General features: G+C 48.3%; 1 protein-coding gene across 3 annotated transcripts in view; it reads right to left on the reverse strand.

Annotated features, from left to right (window-relative positions):
- LOC142001424 (protein argonaute-1) overlaps positions 1-21,166 on the reverse strand; it is a 50,924-nt gene extending 29,758 nt beyond the window's left edge. The window contains exons 1-3 of one of the 3 annotated variants that reach the window (XM_074976647.1): positions 21,010-21,166; positions 19,463-19,654; positions 585-768 (exon numbers count right to left, since the gene is read on the reverse strand). In XM_074976647.1, coding sequence (XP_074832748.1) covers positions 585-768; positions 19,463-19,496 — 218 coding nt within the window. In that variant the 5' untranslated portion in view covers positions 19,497-19,654; positions 21,010-21,166. Of the gene's footprint in view, positions 1-584; positions 769-17,511; positions 17,629-19,462; positions 19,655-21,009 lie in introns of those variants that run through there. The other 2 variants (XM_074976645.1, XM_074976646.1) reach the window with 2 other exon arrangements.
- Positions 21,167-21,516: the final 350 nt, after the last annotated feature.

Below are 21,516 nucleotides of genomic sequence, written 5' to 3' on the forward strand. Positions count from 1 at the left end.
GTCAACATTTTAAAAGGAAAAAATATCGCTAGGATCAAAATTTGTTTCACAGAACACCCAGTCACATCACCCAGAACACAGTTTGAGAAACGCTGGGTTAACCAGTTAACTAATTACATGGGATTTTACATCCCTGCTCCACAACAGAGCAACCTGTGTGTCACAGCTCAACGAGAGGGGAGTAATGTAATCACGGCGCCTGCTGAAGCGCTGTGAGCCACCTGCCATGCTCACACCTGACCCTGAATCCACGCTGAAGGGGTGAGTATTTGAACAAAATCAGTTCTGCTGGGGGAAGGCCACGGAGTGGTGTTCTCGCAGCCAGATCGCATCATGCACTAAACTTCACCACGGGGAGCAAAACCCAACCGCAGCCTTTGCAAAGGGCTCCCGGCAGTTTCGCGCGATCTCGAGCCCAGGCAGTAAGAGCAGAAACTTCCGCACGATCTGTTCCGCGTCCCAGCACGGGGAGGGGCCGGAGCTCCCAAAAGCTCGGCACTGATGCAGCCCACCTCCCACAACCGCTCTGCCTGCGCAAAGGAGCTGAGTGGGGAACGAGTGGAACCCTTTAATACTTGCCTTACCTGTTGACTCTGCGCGGACATTTATCAGGCTTGATATCCACTTCATAGTGATACACGTCGATCTTGGGAATGTCTACTTCAAAGTAGTTGGCTAAGAGCTTGATAGGCTTCCCTACGGTTCCTATCCCGGGCCGACGGGGGGCTTGAAATACTTGCTGCAAGGGTGGCAGGTAAGTGCCTGCAGCTAGGGAAGAGGAGACACGTGGAAAGTCAGGAGATCCCAAAACAACACAACGCGTAAGAAGCCAGGGACTGGGAAGCTGGAATTCCACAAAGAACTTCTGAGGACACAAGCCACAGGAGTAGCACTCAACAGACCTTCAGGGAACGTTTGTTTTCTCTACAGGCTGCACCTACAAAAACCAGCACTCCCTGGTCCGGCAGGACCACCAATGCTCCAGACAGCCCAGGAGCCTAAGGGCAGGACAACCAGTTGAGACCAGGGGCAACAGGCGTGGCAGCCTGGCTAGGGCCAGAGCCCTATGGCAGTCCCTGGGAATGCAGGGCTGAGGTTGGGGCCCTGCGGTAGCCCATAACAAGCAGAGCTGGGATCTGAGCCCTATGGAAGGAGCCAGAGCTCAGGCTGCCCAGGAAGCTAGCAGCAGGTGATGGGCATGGAGGCTGGTGACAGGAGACCTCCCCTGGTCCAGCACATTCTCTTGTTTGGGACTGGTCAGGTCCCGACAGTGCAGGACTAAAGAGGTCCAACAAGCACAGGTTGAGCTTCTTTAATCCATCACACTCAGGACCTGACTGGTGCTGGACGAGAGAATTTGAGAGGCCATGAGAGGCCAATACTATCTAACAGCATTACCAGCACTGCCACTGCTTCCTGGGCTCTTAGGGGTACATCACAGCTAACTAGCAGCACAAACCACAGAGCCAGGACTGGTGGCCATGGGAAACCTGGCCACACCCATGATAAGCAGTCATCCAGCTAACTAAAATCGTGCCAGATTACGGATGTTGCAGGACTAGAGAGGTCCAACCTGTATTATGTTATTTCCCCTTTGTTTCAGTCTCTCTGAAATCCTGATGTGGGGAAGGAGCCATGACGGGACTACAAATTATTTTTACAGATGTTGACTAGGTTATAGTGGTGGTATATTGCAAGAGGTGGTGACAACTTCAGAGCGAGGGTCAGAGCGGCTACAGATGGAAGAGGCTTCCTTGGCCACTGGGTCCTTGTTTGCCACAAGCCCCAAGCCCAGTCAACATATCTGACTGTAGCCACACTGACCCCTTCGTTTGTGGCAACCTTCACCCATGCAACTCCAAGCACCTTGCACAAATTACACTGCACACAATCAGCAAACATCCCCATTTTGTGGCTGGGGAAACAGAGGCACCATGGGGTAACAACCTGTTCAGGATCACAGGAGGTGGTGGCAGAAGTGGGGATGAAGACCTGGCTCCCAGCCACCTACCGCGATTAGAAGTACACTTGGAACATCATCTCTGCTGACACACACAGTATGGGACCTCATCCTTCTACCCACTCATTAGCAACAAAAGCCCTCTCGCCGTGCTTTCTGGAAGAGGGAACACTCAGTCCTGGTTGGAAGGTAAAGTGCAACCCAGCACATCTGCCAAGAACCACATCCTTCCACAGCCACGACTGCCAATCACCTAAGGAAGCGGTGGAGGCAGAAGAGCCCATGGGATTACTGACATCCAACACTTAGATAAACCACCCAACTGGGAGGGCTGATACTTTTCCATCTGCCCCCTCCTAATACCTTGCAGGAAATCCTCCCACTGGACTCTTTCCCTGAACATCTCCGGCATTCCCATTCCACCGGATGACGTCGCCGACACAGAAATGTGCAGCAGGCCCAAGGCCGACCTGCCTCCTGGGCACGTCTGCTCAGCCGCAAGGCAGCGGGGGTGAAGTTAAACACGATCCATGCTGGGCTTTGACAAGCGGAATGCTTTGTTGTAAGGACAGCCCTATAAATAGACTGGGGTCCTGTCAACTCCCAAGCCACGCACAAGCCTGGATGGTTCTCAGAATGCAATGGAGGGAGACACTGTTTAGCAAACCCTTCAGGAGCAGGCCCCATAAGTAAACCCATCCTTGGCAGGAGCGTACAGCTAGCCGAGGGCCAGCCTCTGGCCAGGAGAGAGGCTTTGCCTCTGGAAGTGCTGTAGTTTCGGGAGTAATAAAGTGGGTGGGTTAAATGAAAACAATCCCACAAGCTTTCCAGCTGGCCATCTGCGCCCTGCATCGCAGCAGGAGGGCCTCGCTGCAAGGGTCACGGGACCATGGTGACTTCTGCATAGAACAAAGACCCTCTCCAGCAGCCTGAAAGCCAACGGGACTTTTATCAGTCGGCCTCAGCTCTTTATGCACCATCCAGACAAAGAACAGCAGATCTTAGCACCCTGCCACAGCAAAGAGCCTGCCTCCAGCTACATACAGAGATGGAAGGCCCAGCAGGAACAGGCCTTTCAGAGGGGACCTGAACACAAAGCCAGCCGCACCCACACCCGACTCCAGCAGCCACAACTGCTTAGGGAACATGTGAGGCAGACACTTGTCACATGGGAGGTTGGAGGCAGGGCAGTCCCTAGGGACAGCGGGGCTGGGACAACCCCTCACGCCAAGTGCCCACCCTCCCTTGTTCGATCCCTCCGACACCCCTTCCTGGCCCCATTCCATTGCTTTCCCTGAGCATCACTCTCTGGGGGGACAAGTGGAGGGCCCAGTACTGGCAGCAGGGTCAGGTCTCCCCCCGCCCCACCTCACCAGCAGCAATGGGAAGTGGAGTGACCCACTCCCAGCCTGCTCCACTCTCCCGGCTCCCAGCTGCACTGTCCAATTCCCACCACTAAGTGCGGGGTTGGTCCCATCCCTTCCCCCAGGCAACCTGCTACGGCTGGAATATCACCAGCGAATGCGGGGATGGGGGGAAGCCCTGCTGGCAGCACCAGGTCCCCTGCTAATCCCCTGGGCCCCGCAGGGTTCCCTAATGCACAGGGCAATTGGATAAACCGTCCCAGTGACGCGACGGCTCTGCTAGAAGGCCACAGAACAGCTTTATACACTAGCAAAGGCCCTGCTTTCCCCAGCTCCCACGCACGACCATAATGCATGGGTGTTTGGATCCAAGCCAGTAGCTCTGCGGGCCAAGCGCCATCTCTGTCCACTTCTGTACAGCGCCCAGCACAACGGGGATGCTTGGGCACTCCCGTAACAAACGCTCTGCGCAGCCGTAAAGTATCACGGTCCCTCCCATCTGACACATCGCAGGCCAGAGAACCTCACCAGCCCACCCGCCTGCCCGGTAGCAGACCCACAACCACCAAAGTCCTCCAGTCACGAGTTCATACTGCCAATCACTACTGAGCCACACCAGTAATTACCAACCCTTGCTCTGCCCGTCTCAAATGGCAAGGAACAGACTTGGGTGTGAGAGGACTGTGGGCAAATCCGCGGGGGGCAAACCCCTTCCCCAGACAAAGAGGGCAAAAAAGCTGCAGGCACAGGAATGTACAAGCGTTACCAGCCACAGTCACAGCTTTGATCCACTCCCAGCTACCACCCAGCAGACCCCAGGTGCAAGTTACAGAATGGTTTACAGCCCAAGCAGAGGGGATTGTCTCTCTCCCTGTCACACGTGCAGTTTCAGAGCATGGGGCCCCTGTAATGTTACAGGTGAAGAGAGAAGCACTGACGGTGTTTCACTCCAGGCCAGTTCCTCTCTCTAGTTTTTCAAATCACCAAGTTGAATATTTAGTTGGGATCAAACAATTAACCCTGATCTGCTCCTGGGAACGGGGTTTCGGGGCTGTTTCTCAGTCAGGTCACAGAGAGTTCAGGGTCAGAGATGCAGGGGCGAAAGCCCAATTTGCAACCTAGAGTAGCACCCCACAGCACCACCAGCTATTGTCCCTTCCCAGCAGGGAGGACTGACTAGCCCCACTCTGCGAGAACCCTGTCGAGGGCCTGATTTATAAGAAGCAAAACACAATGGGGATGGAACCCCATCCAGGCAGGCAGACAGACATCGGAGGTTGGCCTCTGCTCCGGGGAACAGAAAGGAGGCAGCTCCTGGGAGCTATTATTGTAATAGCACCTAGTGGCAGGCTGCACTCTTGGCAGGACTCACAGACAGACTAACGAGCTCAGTGTCTCAAAAGCAACTCCACTTGCCTTGCTTTGCATTGATTTGCTCAGCAGGACCCAGTCTAACCATTCAGGGTAAGGCAGCTATTCCACTGCCCTGGACAGGCTCACGGAAGGCAGGGTCTGCATCATCTCTAGTTGACAGATGTCTGCCAGCAGACACAGCACTTCCATCCCCTTTTCAGAGTCCCCTGGCAGACTGGGACTAGAATCCAGGAGATTCCCCATTGCAACTCTTGTACTTGGCACAGTGGCCCTGCCTAGCTCGGGCTGGCAACCAAAATAGCAAGACGACCCATTTTTTCCGAATTCAGTAAAAAGAAAAAAAACCCTCAATAATTCAAGAGCTGCAATGCATGTGAATAGGAGATGGTCCTTACTAAATAACCTCAAACTGTACTTTTTGTAACCCTTATTTTAAGAATAGTGCACACACAATGGTTTGTAATGCAATACATGTTTACTGCAGGATGGTTACAAATTTTTACATATTCTAGTTCCTCACACTTTGTGGGTGTTTTTGTACCTCTGGCTTCCTGACACTGACTCCTGAACCCACTTTAATGATGCTGATTTTAATTGATGTTTAATTTCAGTTTTCTTTCTTAAAATGTACGTTGACATTCACAGCAGGAATGCCGCAAGCTTCCTCTTCCTTCTCTTTAGCAACATCAATAAAACACAGATTCAGTAACATACCCCACAATGCACTGCACATATTAAAGAGGGAGTTAGCCAATGTTTCGAGATCACATATCATTTGCTACTGAAATACGAGTTGTTCATCGTTGGGCTTTTAGATGTTCACCAATTATCAAAAATAATCAGGAGGGTTGTGGGTTTTTTTTTTTGTTTGTTTGTTTGCTAGTCTGTAGCAAAGCTCCTGACCCAGGTGGGAAGGATGAGTGAATTAGGGTCTCTAGTAACCAAGCACAGCAAATAAATGCTCCTTATAGTCACTCACAAGATTTTTTTTGGGGGGGGGATGGGGCAATGCAGGGGAGGGTATTAACCAGATGAGCAATATATCCCAGGGAAAAAGGCAAAAGCTGTGCAAGTTTACTGCAGAATGGATGAAACTATTGGCTTAGATTTCCTGGCCACCGTACAGCACAACTAGCTAGCTCCACCTGCACAGCCTAGCTGATTCTGCTAGTTTTTTTTTTTTGGTCTCCCCCCCCCACATCTTGAGGTTTGTGTCTTCTCCACTGGAAGCTAAGTAAGACTGCAACCACAAGCAGTAAGTCTGTGGGGTGGAAGAAATCACGTTCAGGCATATATTTGCTAAAATTGCAGACTGATTTACTTGGATGCTCTGAACTCGGCATCTAGTGGAGAAGTTAAATGTGGTCTGAAAGTGAAGCTCTTTGTTCTACATCCTTCCAAGGGTGACTAATCACTGCTGGAAGGCAGCTATAGCAGAAAAGCCAGATATTTCTTCTGTAGAAAAATCATTGCTCCTGGTGCAAACCCTGTTTGCACCATCCTGCAGACTAAGGGCAGGTCTACACTAGACTTAAAGTCCATCCTGGATATGCCATTCCACCTACAAACCAACATATCTAGGATCAACTCATCTGGCCATCCTCAGGGAGGTCAGCTTCTACTGACTTCCCTTACTCCTCGCAAAAATGAGTACAGGGGTTGACTGTCGACTCCTGATCGTTGGATTTTACATGTCCACTAGGCGCACGAAATCAAGCCCCAATCAGGTCAATCTCCCAGTAAGTGCACATAAACCCTAATTTTAAACTACATACATCTTTACAAACCATTTGATTTTTTTTAAACACCAGTGTGTTCTGTAACAATGGCCTTTCCTTTCCAAGTACTTGCATATTAAATTATAAATGTCAGTGTTCACAAACATCTTGATACTCATTGTAATATTGCGCAGAAGTACTGTAGTTTTCATAAATGCACGACACCTTTGCAAATATGGTACGAAACACTTTGAATTTTCATCCACACACCTTAAACTTCACAAATCACATCCCATGAGTAAACTATTTCCATTTTACAGTCAGGAAACGGTGGCTCAGAGAAGTGTGGTGAATGAGCAGTAGAATAAGCAATAAAACCCAGGAATCTTACTCCCACGTAGTAACACTAGTAACACGAGTGCTGTAATAGGGTAAGGTCCCGCAATTGCTAGCTTTTGCAAACAAAGTTATCTATAGACAACAAAGCCCAACAGTTCCACCTAATATGATTTTAAACTCACACGTCCCTGCTCTGTTACTTTCCAGGAAGCTCTGCTGACTATTCTTGCAAAATTTCCAGGAAACTGTGGCAAATCAGTGGCAGAGCTGAAAAAAAAAAAAAAAAAGACTCATGAATCTTGTCTCCATGTGTTAAAGAGCAGTGGTCTGTGATCCCCTGGTGGTCTGCAGACTATGTCTTGGGGGTCTATGAAAGGCTGTCAGTTCCAGAAACGGATTTTCAACCTGTGATTTGTAGACCCAAAGGTGCACTAAGGCTGCACTTTCAACAAGGGTCCACAGCTCCATTCAAAATTTTTAGGGGACCCACAAATGTAAAAAGGTTGAGAACCACTGTCACAGAGTGACTCCCAAAGTCAATCCATATCAGAGTGCTGAAAGAGGAGCTCTCCAGATGAAGACAACTTTTGAAAGCGCCTGCCCAGAGCTACATGTGAGCACATAGCTCGGAATGCCGGGAACAAAACAGTTCCTAAGGTAATGAGTGCTATTGAGGAGTCCGCCCTGCAGGAGACGAAAGAGCAAAAGCAGGGCTCCACATCCGCAAGGGAGTCAAAGCAAATGGCCAGGCACCACACACTACATCAGCTCCCACTCAACATTTGCCAAGCACAATGAAATGGATCAACTCCAGAGGCGACTGTGGGACCAAGGAACCCAAATGCTATCTGCTCCCACACATGCCTTGCACAGCACCTTCCTTCTCTCTCATTTCCCCACTGGTCACCTGTCTCTCACCCCACCAGTTACCCAATCTGAAGCTGCCCCTGAAATTAATAACTGTTGCTTCTGCATAAAACCAAACTTTGCGCCTCTGTGGAAGAGTCTTTCCAGCACCATCTTGTTGCAAAGAAACAGCAATGCAAGCGCAAATAAGGCTCTCAGAGCTTGCCTGCTGCCAGTGCTGGGGAAGCCCAATGCTACAGATAACACTGCATTTGCACTGCCTTTTGCCCAAGGACCTCAAACACTTTATGAGCATTAAGCCTCACAATTAATTATGCCTGTGAATTAATGCCACAGATTAAGCAGTTTGTTCTAAGGTTTGGTCTACACTAGGAAAATAAGTTGATTGTAGATATGAAATTCCTGCTATGGCAATTGTGTTGCTAGAACAGACTTATCTAAAATTGACTTACCTGGCCAGCCTCACTTAGGAAAGTCCACTTCCCTTACTCCTTGTGATAGCAAGGAGTACAGGGGTTGACTACCGGCCTGATAGGTCGATTTCATGCATCTCTACCAGGTGTGCGAAATTGAACCCCAGGTAATGTAGATGTGGCCTATGTGCCAACAGGAATTGGTTCAAGAATTACAGGTTGAACCACTCCACAATCAGCGACTACAAGGTAATGAAATTCGACATCCTCACTGGAGAGAAGGTGCCCAAAAACCACCACCATGACAATGTCGGAAAGGAGAGATTCCATCAGATGAGAAAGCTGGTCTAGAGATTCTTCTGGCAGACACCAGGCAGTTCACAGCCTCAGACCTGGTCTATGCCACCAACCGCTATTGGAGTAACTGTCAGAGGAGTGCAGAACGTCCACACCTTGAGCAACACAGTTTTACCAATGTAACCACCGTGTTGATTGGAGGGCTTCCCCTGCCGCCTGTCAGGGAGGTGGAGTGTCTTCACGGAGTGCTACGGGGTCCAGCCACTGGGCTCTCCATGCAGTGTACACAAGCCCTCGGACTCAGCACGGAGGCTATCCGATCCACCATGGGTCCTTCCCTAGAGGTCTTTGAGGCTTGGTCTACACTAGACCTTCAAGTCGCTTGCAAATACCCAGTTCTAGCTACAGCAATTGCATAGCTAGAATTGACATATCTGCAATTGACTTACCTGTCCGTCCTCAATGAGGAAGGTCGATGGGAGTTTCTCCAGACCTCCTTTACTCCTGGTGATGGCAAGGAGTACAGGGGTCAGCTGCTGACCCCAGAGAGATCGATTTTGCACAATGCACAAAAACAATCTCTGGAAGATCAACTCTGACTGCGTCGATGTTCCCAGAAGTGCACACAAGGGTTACATGCCAGTTAGACAAAGCCATGGCTGGGATGTTTGTGTTGGGATCGGCTCTGCTTTCAGCAGGGGGTTGGACACGGTGACCTGTTGAGGTCTCTTCCACCCCATGAGTCAAAGAAGCTATGCACATGCCTGAAGCAGAACACCAAGGTCTCAAGCTGTTATCAGGCGAGGCGAGGCGAGGCTCCTTCAGCAGACAGAACTCCATCCCTTTGCAGACAACGCAGTCCAAATGACTGGGAGGCTGAAAACTTCAGCTCTGCTCCCAATGCGGTGTGGCCATGGGCAAGTCACTTGTGCCACTCACTGCCACTTTGGCAAAAGAGAGATAAGGAGAATTACTTTCCTCTCGAGAGCACCTTGAGCGCTGCAGGTGAGAAGTGGCTGCTGTCATTCGTGAGGTTTGTTATGCGCCTAGCATCATACACAGTGAACTGTTATTCTACGCCACGCCAGGCAGAGTGGCAGCTGGAAACTCGGGGGTTTAAAGTAGGGATGTAAAATCCTGTTTAATGAGTTAACTGGTTAAACATTAAGTATTACTGACTAAATGGGGGTGGAGGGCGGCGCAGCCAGGGCAATGCTGAAGCACCCCTTGGCCATGGCGGGACTGGAGCAATCCCCTGACCATGGCGGGCAGCTGGGTGTTCCATCCCCCACTGGTTAACCAGTTAAATGTTAACATCCCAATTTTAAAGTGGAATCGAAAGAGCAAATCACCAGGCAGCTGCTTTTATTAAACACCTGATAGACAGACAGGGGCCCCGAGCAGGGTTTGGAGGCACCACCCTGGAAGGAATCCAACCACCACGCAGGCTTGAGAGCAACCTCCAGCAAAAACAAACCCAGGTCTAGGTGAAAAGAACTCCATTAAACCAGTAGTAGCTAAGGCATCCCTGGCCAGCGACAGTATTTGGATGTGAATATTTATGGCCATGGGGACAGACTGAGCATCTGCAGCTGCCCCTACGTTCTTTTCCATGAGGTCTATGTGTCATCTGCTCACAGGACTTACATTGCCTACGTCTTTCCCTCCCTTCTTTTAGAACTGCTTCATTGCTGCCTCCTTGCCATGCACACGCCGCCTTCCCACCACCGGAAAAGCCACAGCAAACACAAATCATGAAGGGGGCATACGCATGGGAAGGAGGCAGCAACAGAATGTGTATGTTTTAGTATGGAAGGGACAAGCTTGTTCGGAGTGACCCGTCTGCCTGGCGACAGGGGGTTCTCTCCGCATACCTCCACTCTCCATGGCAAAGCTGCATCAGCCCCCATTTTGTCATGTAAATGAGCACAAAGAGGCACAGGGGCTAGTGGTTTTGCTGGAGTACAATGCAGTCAGTGAGCAGTATGAAATCTGCCAGCCATTATAAATTCAGCAGGCTGGGAAGAATCGCAGACTTTAACACACAAAAGCAGTGCCCCACAGCCATTCAACTAGAGGAGCCATCGGAGTGTTCTGACAACTTCACACCAGATCCTCCTTACTGTGGACTCTCAGAATCTACCTACTCTCCTCACAAACTAACCACATCTTTTAGGAAGGGCTGTGTGAGCGCATGGGGTGCAACAGAACATAAAAATCCACTTGGGGTCATTAGTGCTGAAATACACTTTGTTTATATATTTAGCGTAACAGCTGGCGAACACACAACGGATTGACCAACAGCTGCCTGATGGGTGAGAACCCAGAATGTTTAGGAGGGCATGAAATTAACATGTCAATTTAAATCCTCTCCAAATGCTCCATTCAAAAAGAAAAAGCAGGACACTAGAACTGGACAGAGTGCAAAAAGAAGTTGCTTTATTCAGCAGAGTTGATAACAACAACCTCCTCCTGGAATACACCATGCACACATCCTGCCTTAAAAAAGTAAAGAAACTGAGAAAAATAAAAATGGGTTTTTAGAGGAAAAACAGTTGCTTTACACAAAAGCATTGAGGGGACACATTTGGCTGTGACCAAGTGGTGTGTTAATAATCAGAAAAAGGCCATTAATCACCACCACACTCACTTAAAAGACCCTGAAAAATCTTCCACCCTAAATCACTCTATGAAACCTCTCAGAAAAAGCCAGAGAGCAAGTGGCATCACTAGCGCACAGAAAAATATATTCAGGAAGGAGGAGCCAACAACAGCCTGCACAGGATGAGATAGTTACCTATTAATTTTGAGGGCTGTATATCTCTTTTGCTCAGAGACAACCTCCATATTTTCTTTTAATTTTGCTTATTTCCAAGCCATTTCTACTAATTCCATACAACTCTTCTTCCTGAATTCTCCCAAGCTAAGCTCTCAGAACCTGATGGACCATGCGTCCCATTAAAACATGTGCTGGGTTGGAAGGATTTGCTCAGACATCCTTGTCAGTTTAGCAGCTCACTCAAAAATAATAATAATAATAATAATAATAATAATAATAATCACAGCAGAAGCAGATGCACCCACAGTTCCACCACATTTATTCTCAAACCTATGATCAACACTTAACCCTGAAAAAGAACCACTGAGCGCCTGTTTTCTTCATTGCCTTGTTTTTCCTAATGCAGCACATGGACTCAAAATAGCAAAATGTATACTTTGCTACCACTAAAGAGCTAATTATAACTATGGAGTTTCATTTACTCAAAAAGGCTACATATCAAATGCAAAGAGGCATCTGGGCTCTTAAGTTCATTTGAAGAGATTTTAATTTGAAAGGATAAAAGACGAGTTTCCCTGCTGTTTCTGGATTAAGGATTTTCTCTTTCCATACTAAATACAACTTTGTGGCTAACACTCCTGTCTAGTCTACCTTGGTGAGTGCACATTCAAAGATTCCAAGCCCACAAAGGATCACTGTAACCATCTAATCAGACTTCATGCATAACACAAGCCAGAGAACTTCACTGCAAGAATACCTGATATGTATCTTTTAAAAAAAAGATCCAATCTTGACCTGAAAATGATCACTGTTGGAAAACTGAGAAACTGTTCTAGCTGCTACTCTCATTGTTAAAAATGCATGCCTTATCTCCAGCGTGAGGGCCGACTAATAGTGGGTAGTATGCCTTCAAGATAACATCATTAAATGCAGGGAGGAAGACATCTGATACAGAGGACAAAAGAAAAATATACGCAGAGTGTAGATTCATGGAAAAGACTTTCCTTTCTGTAATTTTGTGGCTTTGTAGAGATTTGCGCCCACTGTCAATCCGTTAATTCTCTCACACACAAGTTTCTTGAAATGCAGTTAGGTTAATATTGGCTGTAGTGGCTCTTTGGTTCAACACTAAACTCACCATAATTAGACTATGACCATACGACAGGCAGAGAGCTCAGATGAAGATACAGATTCAAAGCATTAAACTTGTCAGCATGCTACACAGGGCCAGCCTTTCCACCACAATGGGAAACTCTCCCACCCACCTCCCTTATTCCTTGTCAATGCAAGGAGTGATGGGGGAGGAGGGTACCCACAGGAGCTGATTTAGTGGGTCTTTACTAGACCCACTAAATCAAATCCCAGAAGTTCAATCTCTGGAGCATCGATCCTCCAGGAAGTATAGACAAGACCTCTATATATACGATGCTGTGGCATGAGCAACAGTAGCAAGGGCATCTCTACCCTTTCCTAGACATGGAGAAGGTGGAGCTCTGACACTTAGGAGCCATGACTGAAGAGACTGGATCAGCAGCTGACACTGAAGATATTGTTGGAATCCTGAGAGTAGCCAGCATTCAAAATCCTCGCTGCCTTTTCCATACAGTGAACAAACACATATTTCCATGTATAGTCCCATACTGCCTGCCACAAGGTTTCTTGTTCTTTTTATGGAAGCAGCTGGTATTGACGCCAGGTCTACACTAGACATTAAAGTTGATCGTAGATAAGTCGATTTTAGCTACGCAATTGCCATAGCTAGAATTGCCTATCTACAATCAACTTACCAGGCCATCTTCACAGAGGGAGGTTGATGGGAGAAACTCATAATATTGAGGAGTACAGGGAATGACTGCCGACCCCCTATAGTTCAATTTCGTGCGTCCCCACAATTCACATAGCTGGAATTGAGTATTTAACTTTGATTTTCTCCCGGAGCATAAACCTAGCCTAAGTCACCTAGAACTACTATAAAGACTCCGCTGAGCTGCAGATGCACGGAACAGCAAACACTCCAAAGTTTGATTATTTTGTTAAAAGACACTGACCTAGGCAAAGAGACACTATTCTTCCTTTTTAAGGATTCAACTGTAGCAGCATGTAAACGGTATTCCCTATTTTTGGAACGGGCTCAAATGCTGGGATCTAAAGGCCATTTTTTCCATGCTAAAATGATTAAAGAGGTCACACAAAGCAGTGGTTTACCAAAAAGCCAACACAACAAACCAAACAAGAGCCTCCTTGCAGAAAAATTCCAGTATGCTTATTTTCCTGATTTCTTTTAACATCTGCCATTTTAATCCATTGTCTCACATTCGCTTTCATACATGTTGTAGCTACATGACAGAAAGCGTTTATAGATAAATCACGTTATGTCTTGAGGCAAGGTGCTTTTCTCGCCTTTGTTGACTGAAATAATCCTGTCCTAGGAACACAATAAGTACCCAGACATGAATTAGTGTTTCCTGAAGATAAAAAAAAAATTTTACTTAGAATGAAACAGCTGCAGGTTTTTGTGGAGGTTAACACACAAAGATAACAGTTAACCTAAGCGGTATTTAGGAAGTTTGTAAGGGACTTAGAAAGTCCCAATTTGAGGAGAGTGGGTTTAGTGTTTCAAACCACCATGCCACTGTGTTCAGTTTCCTTCTTCCCCAAAACTTCCTTTCTTAACTGCACGCCGTTTAAAAACAAAAAAGGTGATGGAGTTCCTCTTTGCTGTGCTTCCACTCATTCTCATGTTCCACATGTTCTCATTAACCTTCCCCATATACTCCACTATCAAATCAAAGATTCTATTTGATGCAAGGTTTAATTGGCTGTTTAGGCTCTACCAAAGGAGGGCGTTGGATGAAAGGGAGATGAACTGAGAAGGGTTGGTTAGAATTTCTTTTTTCTCTTGATAGCGGTAACACAAACTGTTCATCTTGTTCATGTATCTACCCACAAACATACAAAACAGTTTTAATGCAGATATTTCCCTTAATATCCTTTGTTGTAGGGTTTGCAAAACGGGAGTCACAGAAAACAAAACAATTCTCTGTGTCATGACACGAGATCTTTAGGGATGAACAAAGGCAGCTTTGCATATAGAACCTAGTTATGGATTTCAGATCTATTTGACGAGTGAGAAGTAGCCAATTTTACAAGTAGAAGCAATGGAAGGTAGTCAAAGAGCCTCTTAGTGGTGAGATCTGGTAGATATATGGGTTAGACACTACAACACTAGTCACAGAGGACTAGTGTCACACACTGGGGTCTAGAGAAAAATGGATCTTTTCCAATAGTGGTTCCTCCGCAGCTGGGGTTGGCACTGTCAGTAACACACAGTATTGGCTGCAGTACCGGGGCTGCGTCCAGAGCCCACTCAAGTTGTGTATATCTAACAGTGCGCTGTTCTAGACCACTACTTCTGGAAGGAATGGATAACGTAACAAGAGCGTGAGCTTTGGGTGTGATCCTGGTGGGGTGACAAGTGGACTTAATTCCCACTGGTTTCCAGAGTGGCTGAGGTCACCAAGAACCAAGCTGACTTTCAGACACCCTTTTTGTTCTGATAGCAGCAGCAGTAACACCACCTGGCAATTAAGTTTTTCACAAGTGTGCAGAAGAAAAGAAAATCAAAGGCCAGCATCTTCGAATGGCAGCATGCTGTAATTTAGGCAGCATTCCTGCAGCTTCCTGCAATAACTGATGAGTAACTTACTAGAACCATGTCTAGCAACAGTAAAATGCTGGCTGCCCTCTCCAGTAAGATACCAAGATTAAGCCCATAAACACACTTGCCCCACGCAGAGGATTGGAACCATATAAACTCACCTCCAAAGCATGCTCGGATGAACGACATAATGCAATCCAATCTGATGCCTACTTTTTCATGAGGATCTCAAAGCACTAACAAAACCATTTAAGCCTCAGATTTACCATTGTGTAAGGAAAGACTATATTGCCATCCCTGTTGTATAGATAAAATGATCAGAGGCACAGAGGTTAAGTGTTTACCCAAGGTCACGTGGCACAGCCTTGGTAAAATCAGGACCAGAACCCAGCAGTCCTGGTCAGCATTCCCTGTAAAGTGAGCATTTGGGCGACCACCTAGGAGAGATTCAGGTGCCATCCAGCTCTTTAGCAGAGTGCCCACAGCCGACAACATATGTTTCTATTGGTGGTGCACATTTGCACGTGCCTTGGTGCACATAACAAAATTTCTTCCACCTGTGGATAGAAAATATTTGGGGGAACCCTGGTCCTGGTTCCCAGCGTCCTACTGCATCAGACCAGAGCATGTCTGGCCACAAAGGGGCTGATGGGCCATGTGTCGGACCCCAATGCAGCAACAGAGCCAGGTGGCAGGCAGGCAGCAATCCCTGAGTTAGAACAATTAAGCCTTTAATCTCACTATGCTAGGCAGAATGTTAATAAATCAGTGTTAAGTATTAGCTTCTAAATATTAATGTACAGATGAGATGTTACTCCATGACGCTTAACGCACCCACCTTACAATTCAGACTTGGATGTTCAAGTTCAAGTATTTTACTTCAGAATTAAGCCAACCCCATTTTAACAGGCATCAAGTTCATCAACTTAGTTTCGAGAGATTTACAGACCCCCGATAACCTAGCATCACTACTGATTTTCTTCTCTCTACCCACCACCCTTTATTTTGCAGGAAAAGAAATGAGATAAAATAAACACGTCCATGGAAAGCCCATAAATAAGAATGAAATGATCTGCTGCAACAAAAACAGACATTTAAATGACATTTGGAGGGGGCTGGCAAGACAGGGCCAGGAAAGGACACTATCAGCAGCATTGTTAGCCCCTCGCATTGCTTCTCCCCAGCACACCCCGTTGAACAATGTGGAGGGCACTAAGAATGAATCCCTTTAGCAACAGTCACTGCCTCCCCTCTCCAGCTGTCAGGCATGCAAAGGCAGCTGGGGTTTTGCGCATGCCCCAAGCAGAGAGGCAGAAACTGCTTCATTCTGTCACAAGAAAACAGCAGCGACTGACCGTTGTGTCCAAACAAGGGAGCACTGGCAGTCCTGCTCCAGGAGCGGACACCATCTGCTGTCTCTTACCCTAAGTCTCTCCTGCACTCCAGAGGGGCAGGAGGGGCAGACAGAAATGGGGGATTCCTCCTCCCCTCCCTAGCCTGGAAACATAAGCCACTTGCCAGGGTTTGAAATATAAAAGAAGTCTGTAGCAGTCTAGGACCTTAGCAGCAGGATTCATCTGCAGGGACATGCACCTGCTGCTCAACTCAATAGCTCCTCATCCTGCCCCTTGCAGCTGCCTCAATCCCCCCAGACCTCCTCCCCCACAGTCAGCCTCAATCCCTCGACACCCCTCTGCCACTGCTCAGCCTCCGTCTTACCATGCACAGCACGCAACACACACCAATGCCCAGCCTTCTTGGTCCCAAAGTCACAGAATACCCCCACCTCAAAAATCACACAGCTCTCTACACAGGAGTGAGTCCCCCTCCACCTAGAGTGCACCAGCTGCCCCTTTCCCTTGCACCGCACTCCTGGAGCCCACCTCACAGACACACCACATACAAAATGCACAGCCCCCCCACCCCCTTGAATCTCCCTATCACACATGGCTGTCTATAACTGATAGCCTCCCTGAACCTTACCCTGGATGCCCGCCTGCCCCATACTGCATTAACAGCTCTTCCATCCCTTTGCAGAGCCTGTCCCACTGCTGCCCCTAAGTACACACTGCATCAACTCCTCTTGTTCTTTCAGCCCCTCACTGTACAACCCCAAGCCCCATAATATCAAGTCAACCCTGTCCATTCTGCATGGCACTCTACATTGTAACCCCATAAGCCACTATTACACGAACTCCCCTTCTCCTTTGGTAACCCCATTGCACTCTCTTCCTTGGCAGCACACCACTGACCACCCCCTCACCACCCCCATATTGTACCAATTTGCCTCTCCCCCTTTGCACAGCTTCTTCCCCACTTCCGCCCCCTACTTCTATACTACACTCCCCCTCAAAACCCCCATGCCTTTTCCCCAGTGCACTACGTCTCCAATTCTTTCCCCACCCACACTGTACTAGCTTCCTTGCCCCAGGAACCCACTGCAACACCCCCATGCATCACCTCCCCTGCCCCATCCCCACACTGGAGCCTCCTTGCACCAGCTCCCCTGCCCCTTACACTGCACTGCACAGCCTCCTTGCACCCGCTCCACTGCTCCCCTGCAGCCCCCTTGGCCCCCACTGCACAGCTCCACTTATACCCGCTCCCTTTCACCCCACTGCACAGCTCTACTGCAGCCCCTTTGCACCCCACTACACAGCCCCACTTGCACCCGCTCCGCCGCTCCCTTACACCCCACTGCACAGCCCCAGTGCAACGCCGGGCCCAGCCCCGCTCCGCTACCTGCTCCCGAGGGTCCTGCTTCCATCCCATCCACGCGGGCAGGCTCCGGGCTGGGCTCACCGCGCGGTGGGGGGGGGGAGGGGGGACGCTGCTCCCTCCGCCTCCCGCTGCTGCTGCTGCGGCCGCCGCAGCCTCCGGGCAACCTCCTCCCCGCCTGGCCCCCAGCGCGCAGGCGCGGCAGCCCGGCCAACCTGCGCTGACGCGAGCGCCTGGCCCCAGCGCCAACAAAGGCGGCGGGAGGAGGCAGCGCCCCCTGGCGGGGCGGGTGGGCGAGGCGCGGCGCCGCGCGACGCGACAAGCCCCCGCCGGTCTACAGTATAGAGCTTATGCACAGCGGCGCCATCTTGGATCCATAGCGAGGCTGGGCACGTTCCCTAGCCGTAGCTGTAGCCTGGGGCGTGCTAGAAGGGAGCGCTGGGGAGGCTGGGTGTGCAGTGGTGGCTGTAGGAGGCTGGGTGTGCAGTGGGGGCCCTCAGGGAGCGGGTGTGCAGTGCAGGGGGCTGGAAAGGCTGGGTGTGCAGTGCAGTTGGGGCAGACGAGCACTGCTGGCTGTGCAGTGGGATAGGAGATAGTGGGATCTGAGGAGGGAGTGCTGGTTGTGTAATTGTGGGGGGCGCTGCAACGGGCAGAGGCCCAGGGGTGGCAGGGAGACAGAGTTGTGCAGGAAGAAAAGGTGAGATGGTGAATGTGACAGGACAAGGCACCCGCTGTGAGAGGGGAGGAGAAAGAAGCAATCCTTCCCTGTGATGGAAGAGTAGCTCAGGGGAAAGGATGGAGACCTGCCTCTGCAGGAGGAGGAACTGAAACCCTGCACTGTGAGTGAAGAGCTTGGAAATGAAGAGAAGAGAGTGCAGCATTGTGGGCATTGGTACAGGTTGGTTTGTTTGCACTGAAAGAAGTTGAGAACACTGAGGAAGCCTGTAAGGGCTGACAGAGTGCCAGCTCCACTCATGCAATTTACACAGACACTGGCGATCAAGAATATATCTAATGTCACAACAACATGAAGCTGAACATTTTCTTGGAACTACAAAATACCTTTGTCCTAAGGAAATCTAACAATTTAAATTTGGTCCATAATTTCTACTTGGGTGAGAAAAAAGCTTTGATAAAACCCAAGCTCAATACGTACGCTTCCACAATTCTGTTTTAATGCCAACGAAATAGGCGTTCAACTGCAGTGTCAAAAACCTTAGGACTGTACTGAGAGCCTAAAAGTGAAACTGAGTAAAAATAAGGATGAAATTGACTTCATAGTGCAACCACAGAGAAAAGCAGGAACTTAAACCAAGAGCATAAACCCTGACAAGGCAATTGGGGATTTGTAAAGTCCTTCCACTTTTAATAATCTATTATGGTTAGTAACGAGTTCTGATGCTTGCATATGTGCTTAATGTAGGCTGCTGGTTGTTGGTATCCCTTTAACAGTCAAATAGAAAAATGCAAATTCTTACATACACCAATTGCCCTTTAGGTCCACAGTGAGGAAGAGAAACAGCCCCTCCTCGCCAAATCCTACCTAGCTGAAAATCAGCACATACCAAGTAGCCAGGGCACGCCACTAATGATCGATCATCTTTGCTCTAGTGTGGGGGTCTGCAACCTACAGCTGTGAAGCCTCATGTGGCTTTTTAAGGACACCTTTGTGGCTCCCAATGCAATGATTTCAAAGATGAAAAAGAAAAAACCCTCCTGATTAGTTTTGATAAATGGTGAGCATCTAAAAGCCCAACACTGAACAACTCATATTTAACTAACAAATGATGTGTGATCTTGAAATTTTGGATAACTCCCCCTAGCCTTGTCCAGAGACAGAGAAGGGTCAGGAGTGAAAGTCAGGAAGAAAGTGGTACAAACACATGTAAAGCGTGAAGAAATAGAACAGTGGTGACCCAAAGGGATGTAAGGGATTGCCATAGCCTCCCTCCCGCATCCACCCCACATTACTCACGGAAGCTGCCCTGCAACATGGTTGTAGCTGCCATGCGAGCCACCCTGCAACGCGGCTGGAGCCTGGTGGACCTGGAGCAGCCACCTCCACAGCTGCTGCCACACACTTGTGGTGGGCATGTGTGTGTAGCGGCTGGAAGGGTGCCCCACGTGTGCGGCTTTCCTGAGCCTCACTTCACCACACTGCACACCGCTGAAATAGAATATGTAAAAAGTTTGTTAAGGTCCTGTAGATAAAAATGTATCATGTTACAAATCATTGTGTGCGCACTGTTCTTAAAATAGGGGTTACAAAAAGTATGGTTTGAGATGATTTATTATGGACCGTTGTGTATTCACATGCACTGCGGCTCTTGAATTATTGAGTTTTTTACCAAATTAGAAAAAACGGCTTCTCTTGCTAGCTTGTTTGCCGACCCCTGCTCTAATAGAACCTAACACAATAAAAAATGGAGCTAAGGTAGATGCAGTGCAGTGTAATTATGATCTAGAATGTGAAAGCACTTCACAATAGCTTTGGATAATGTATTTCAGAGGGATTGGATTGTTCTAAACAGGATGTCCAGAACGTCTTTAGACTCTCTATACCTACCGCATGAGCCAATAAAAAGTAAATGCTTTAACTACTAACATGTCCTGCACAGTTGTCATCTGCCCAGGGCTGGAACACTTTGGATTTCCAAACAGGTCCATAGTGAGGCATGTTTGGCACAGTACTTTTTGTGGACAGTCATGCTTCTCTGCCAGGCTAATGAGTAAACAGGAGGAGGCAGATTTATTTATTAGCTGTTTTCATGGTTTTAAGTTTGCTCTTTTATGAATCTTGTTGGCAAAGGGGAAGGACAGGTTCATTTCTTAGACAGCAGGGATGTTTGTTAGTGCTGTGTTAGAAGCACCCTCTTGTGGTGATGGGAAATGTCTAAGGACAGCTACGAAGAAAAGACCCACAGGGCTACAAAGCCTTGGGAGGGAAATGGAATGTAGGGGTCAATTAACGTGTCCACTTTAGCTGCATGCTAGGGCAACTACCTTTACCTCATTCCTATGGTTCACCATGTGATCTTTTTGTTGGGTCCTTTACTAGTGAAAGAGCCTTACCCATATGTCTGTAACCTGTAGTAATCACCAAAACAGAATGCACGTACTCATAGGCGACACATGGGGCGATGCACACAGGCCATATGCACTCTCCAGCATTGCAGTCAGGCTCCCCCCATACTCAATGTCAGCACCACACCATTTCTGATGAGGGCAGGGACAGTCCCAGCTAGCCCTGGGAGCAGCACAGCCCAACAGCAGCGCTAACTTTCTAGCTTGCACTAATGTCAGGTCACATGGCTTCAAGGGGGAGGAGGGACTTTCCCACCCTCTCTGGAACAGTGGTACTTCCATGGTAAGTGGCGGGTAGGTGCAGAGAAGCATTATGTTCAGGGCAAGGCATGGGCAGGAGGGAAGGGGCATGTGGCTAGTGCCCTGCTATCATCCCTGTACTGGTCCTATCTGCATACACTACACATAGACCTCACACACACTACATTACACACTCACCACTCCCAGAAAGGCAGATGAACTTTTCCTGGTGGGCCAGTCAGGTTCAGGTCATCCAGGACTCCAGCTTCTGCACAATACAGTCGCCATGGTTTTGAGGTCTGGCAGCTCTGATCCTAGGCTATGTCGTGAAGTCAGTTACAGTGAACTTCTTTTGGACCCTAGTTTATATAGTGAAAGGTGAGTTTTGCTTAGCAGTACCAAACCAATCATTTTACTTAACTGTTACAAAGTAATTATGTGACCATTCCTAACATATTGTGAAACAATTCTTGACAGTCATATCCAACCACGTTTATTGATTTCAGTCTTTCAAAATGCAGATGGATGCAATCAAAGAACCAGACAGAAACCACTTAGGTAAACAATAGAAAAGCAGGGACCATAAAGACAAAACAACAAAAAGTAAAGATTTCAAAGCCACAACTGTTAAGGGGCTCCTTGCCAGACAGATTGATTTGGTGTCACCATTTCCCTTAAACTTGTCAAAATCTGTTTAATCTGATG

Source organism: Carettochelys insculpta, chromosome 24 (assembly GCF_033958435.1).
Source record: "Carettochelys insculpta isolate YL-2023 chromosome 24, ASM3395843v1, whole genome shotgun sequence".
NCBI lineage: Eukaryota > Metazoa > Chordata > Testudines > Carettochelyidae > Carettochelys > Carettochelys insculpta.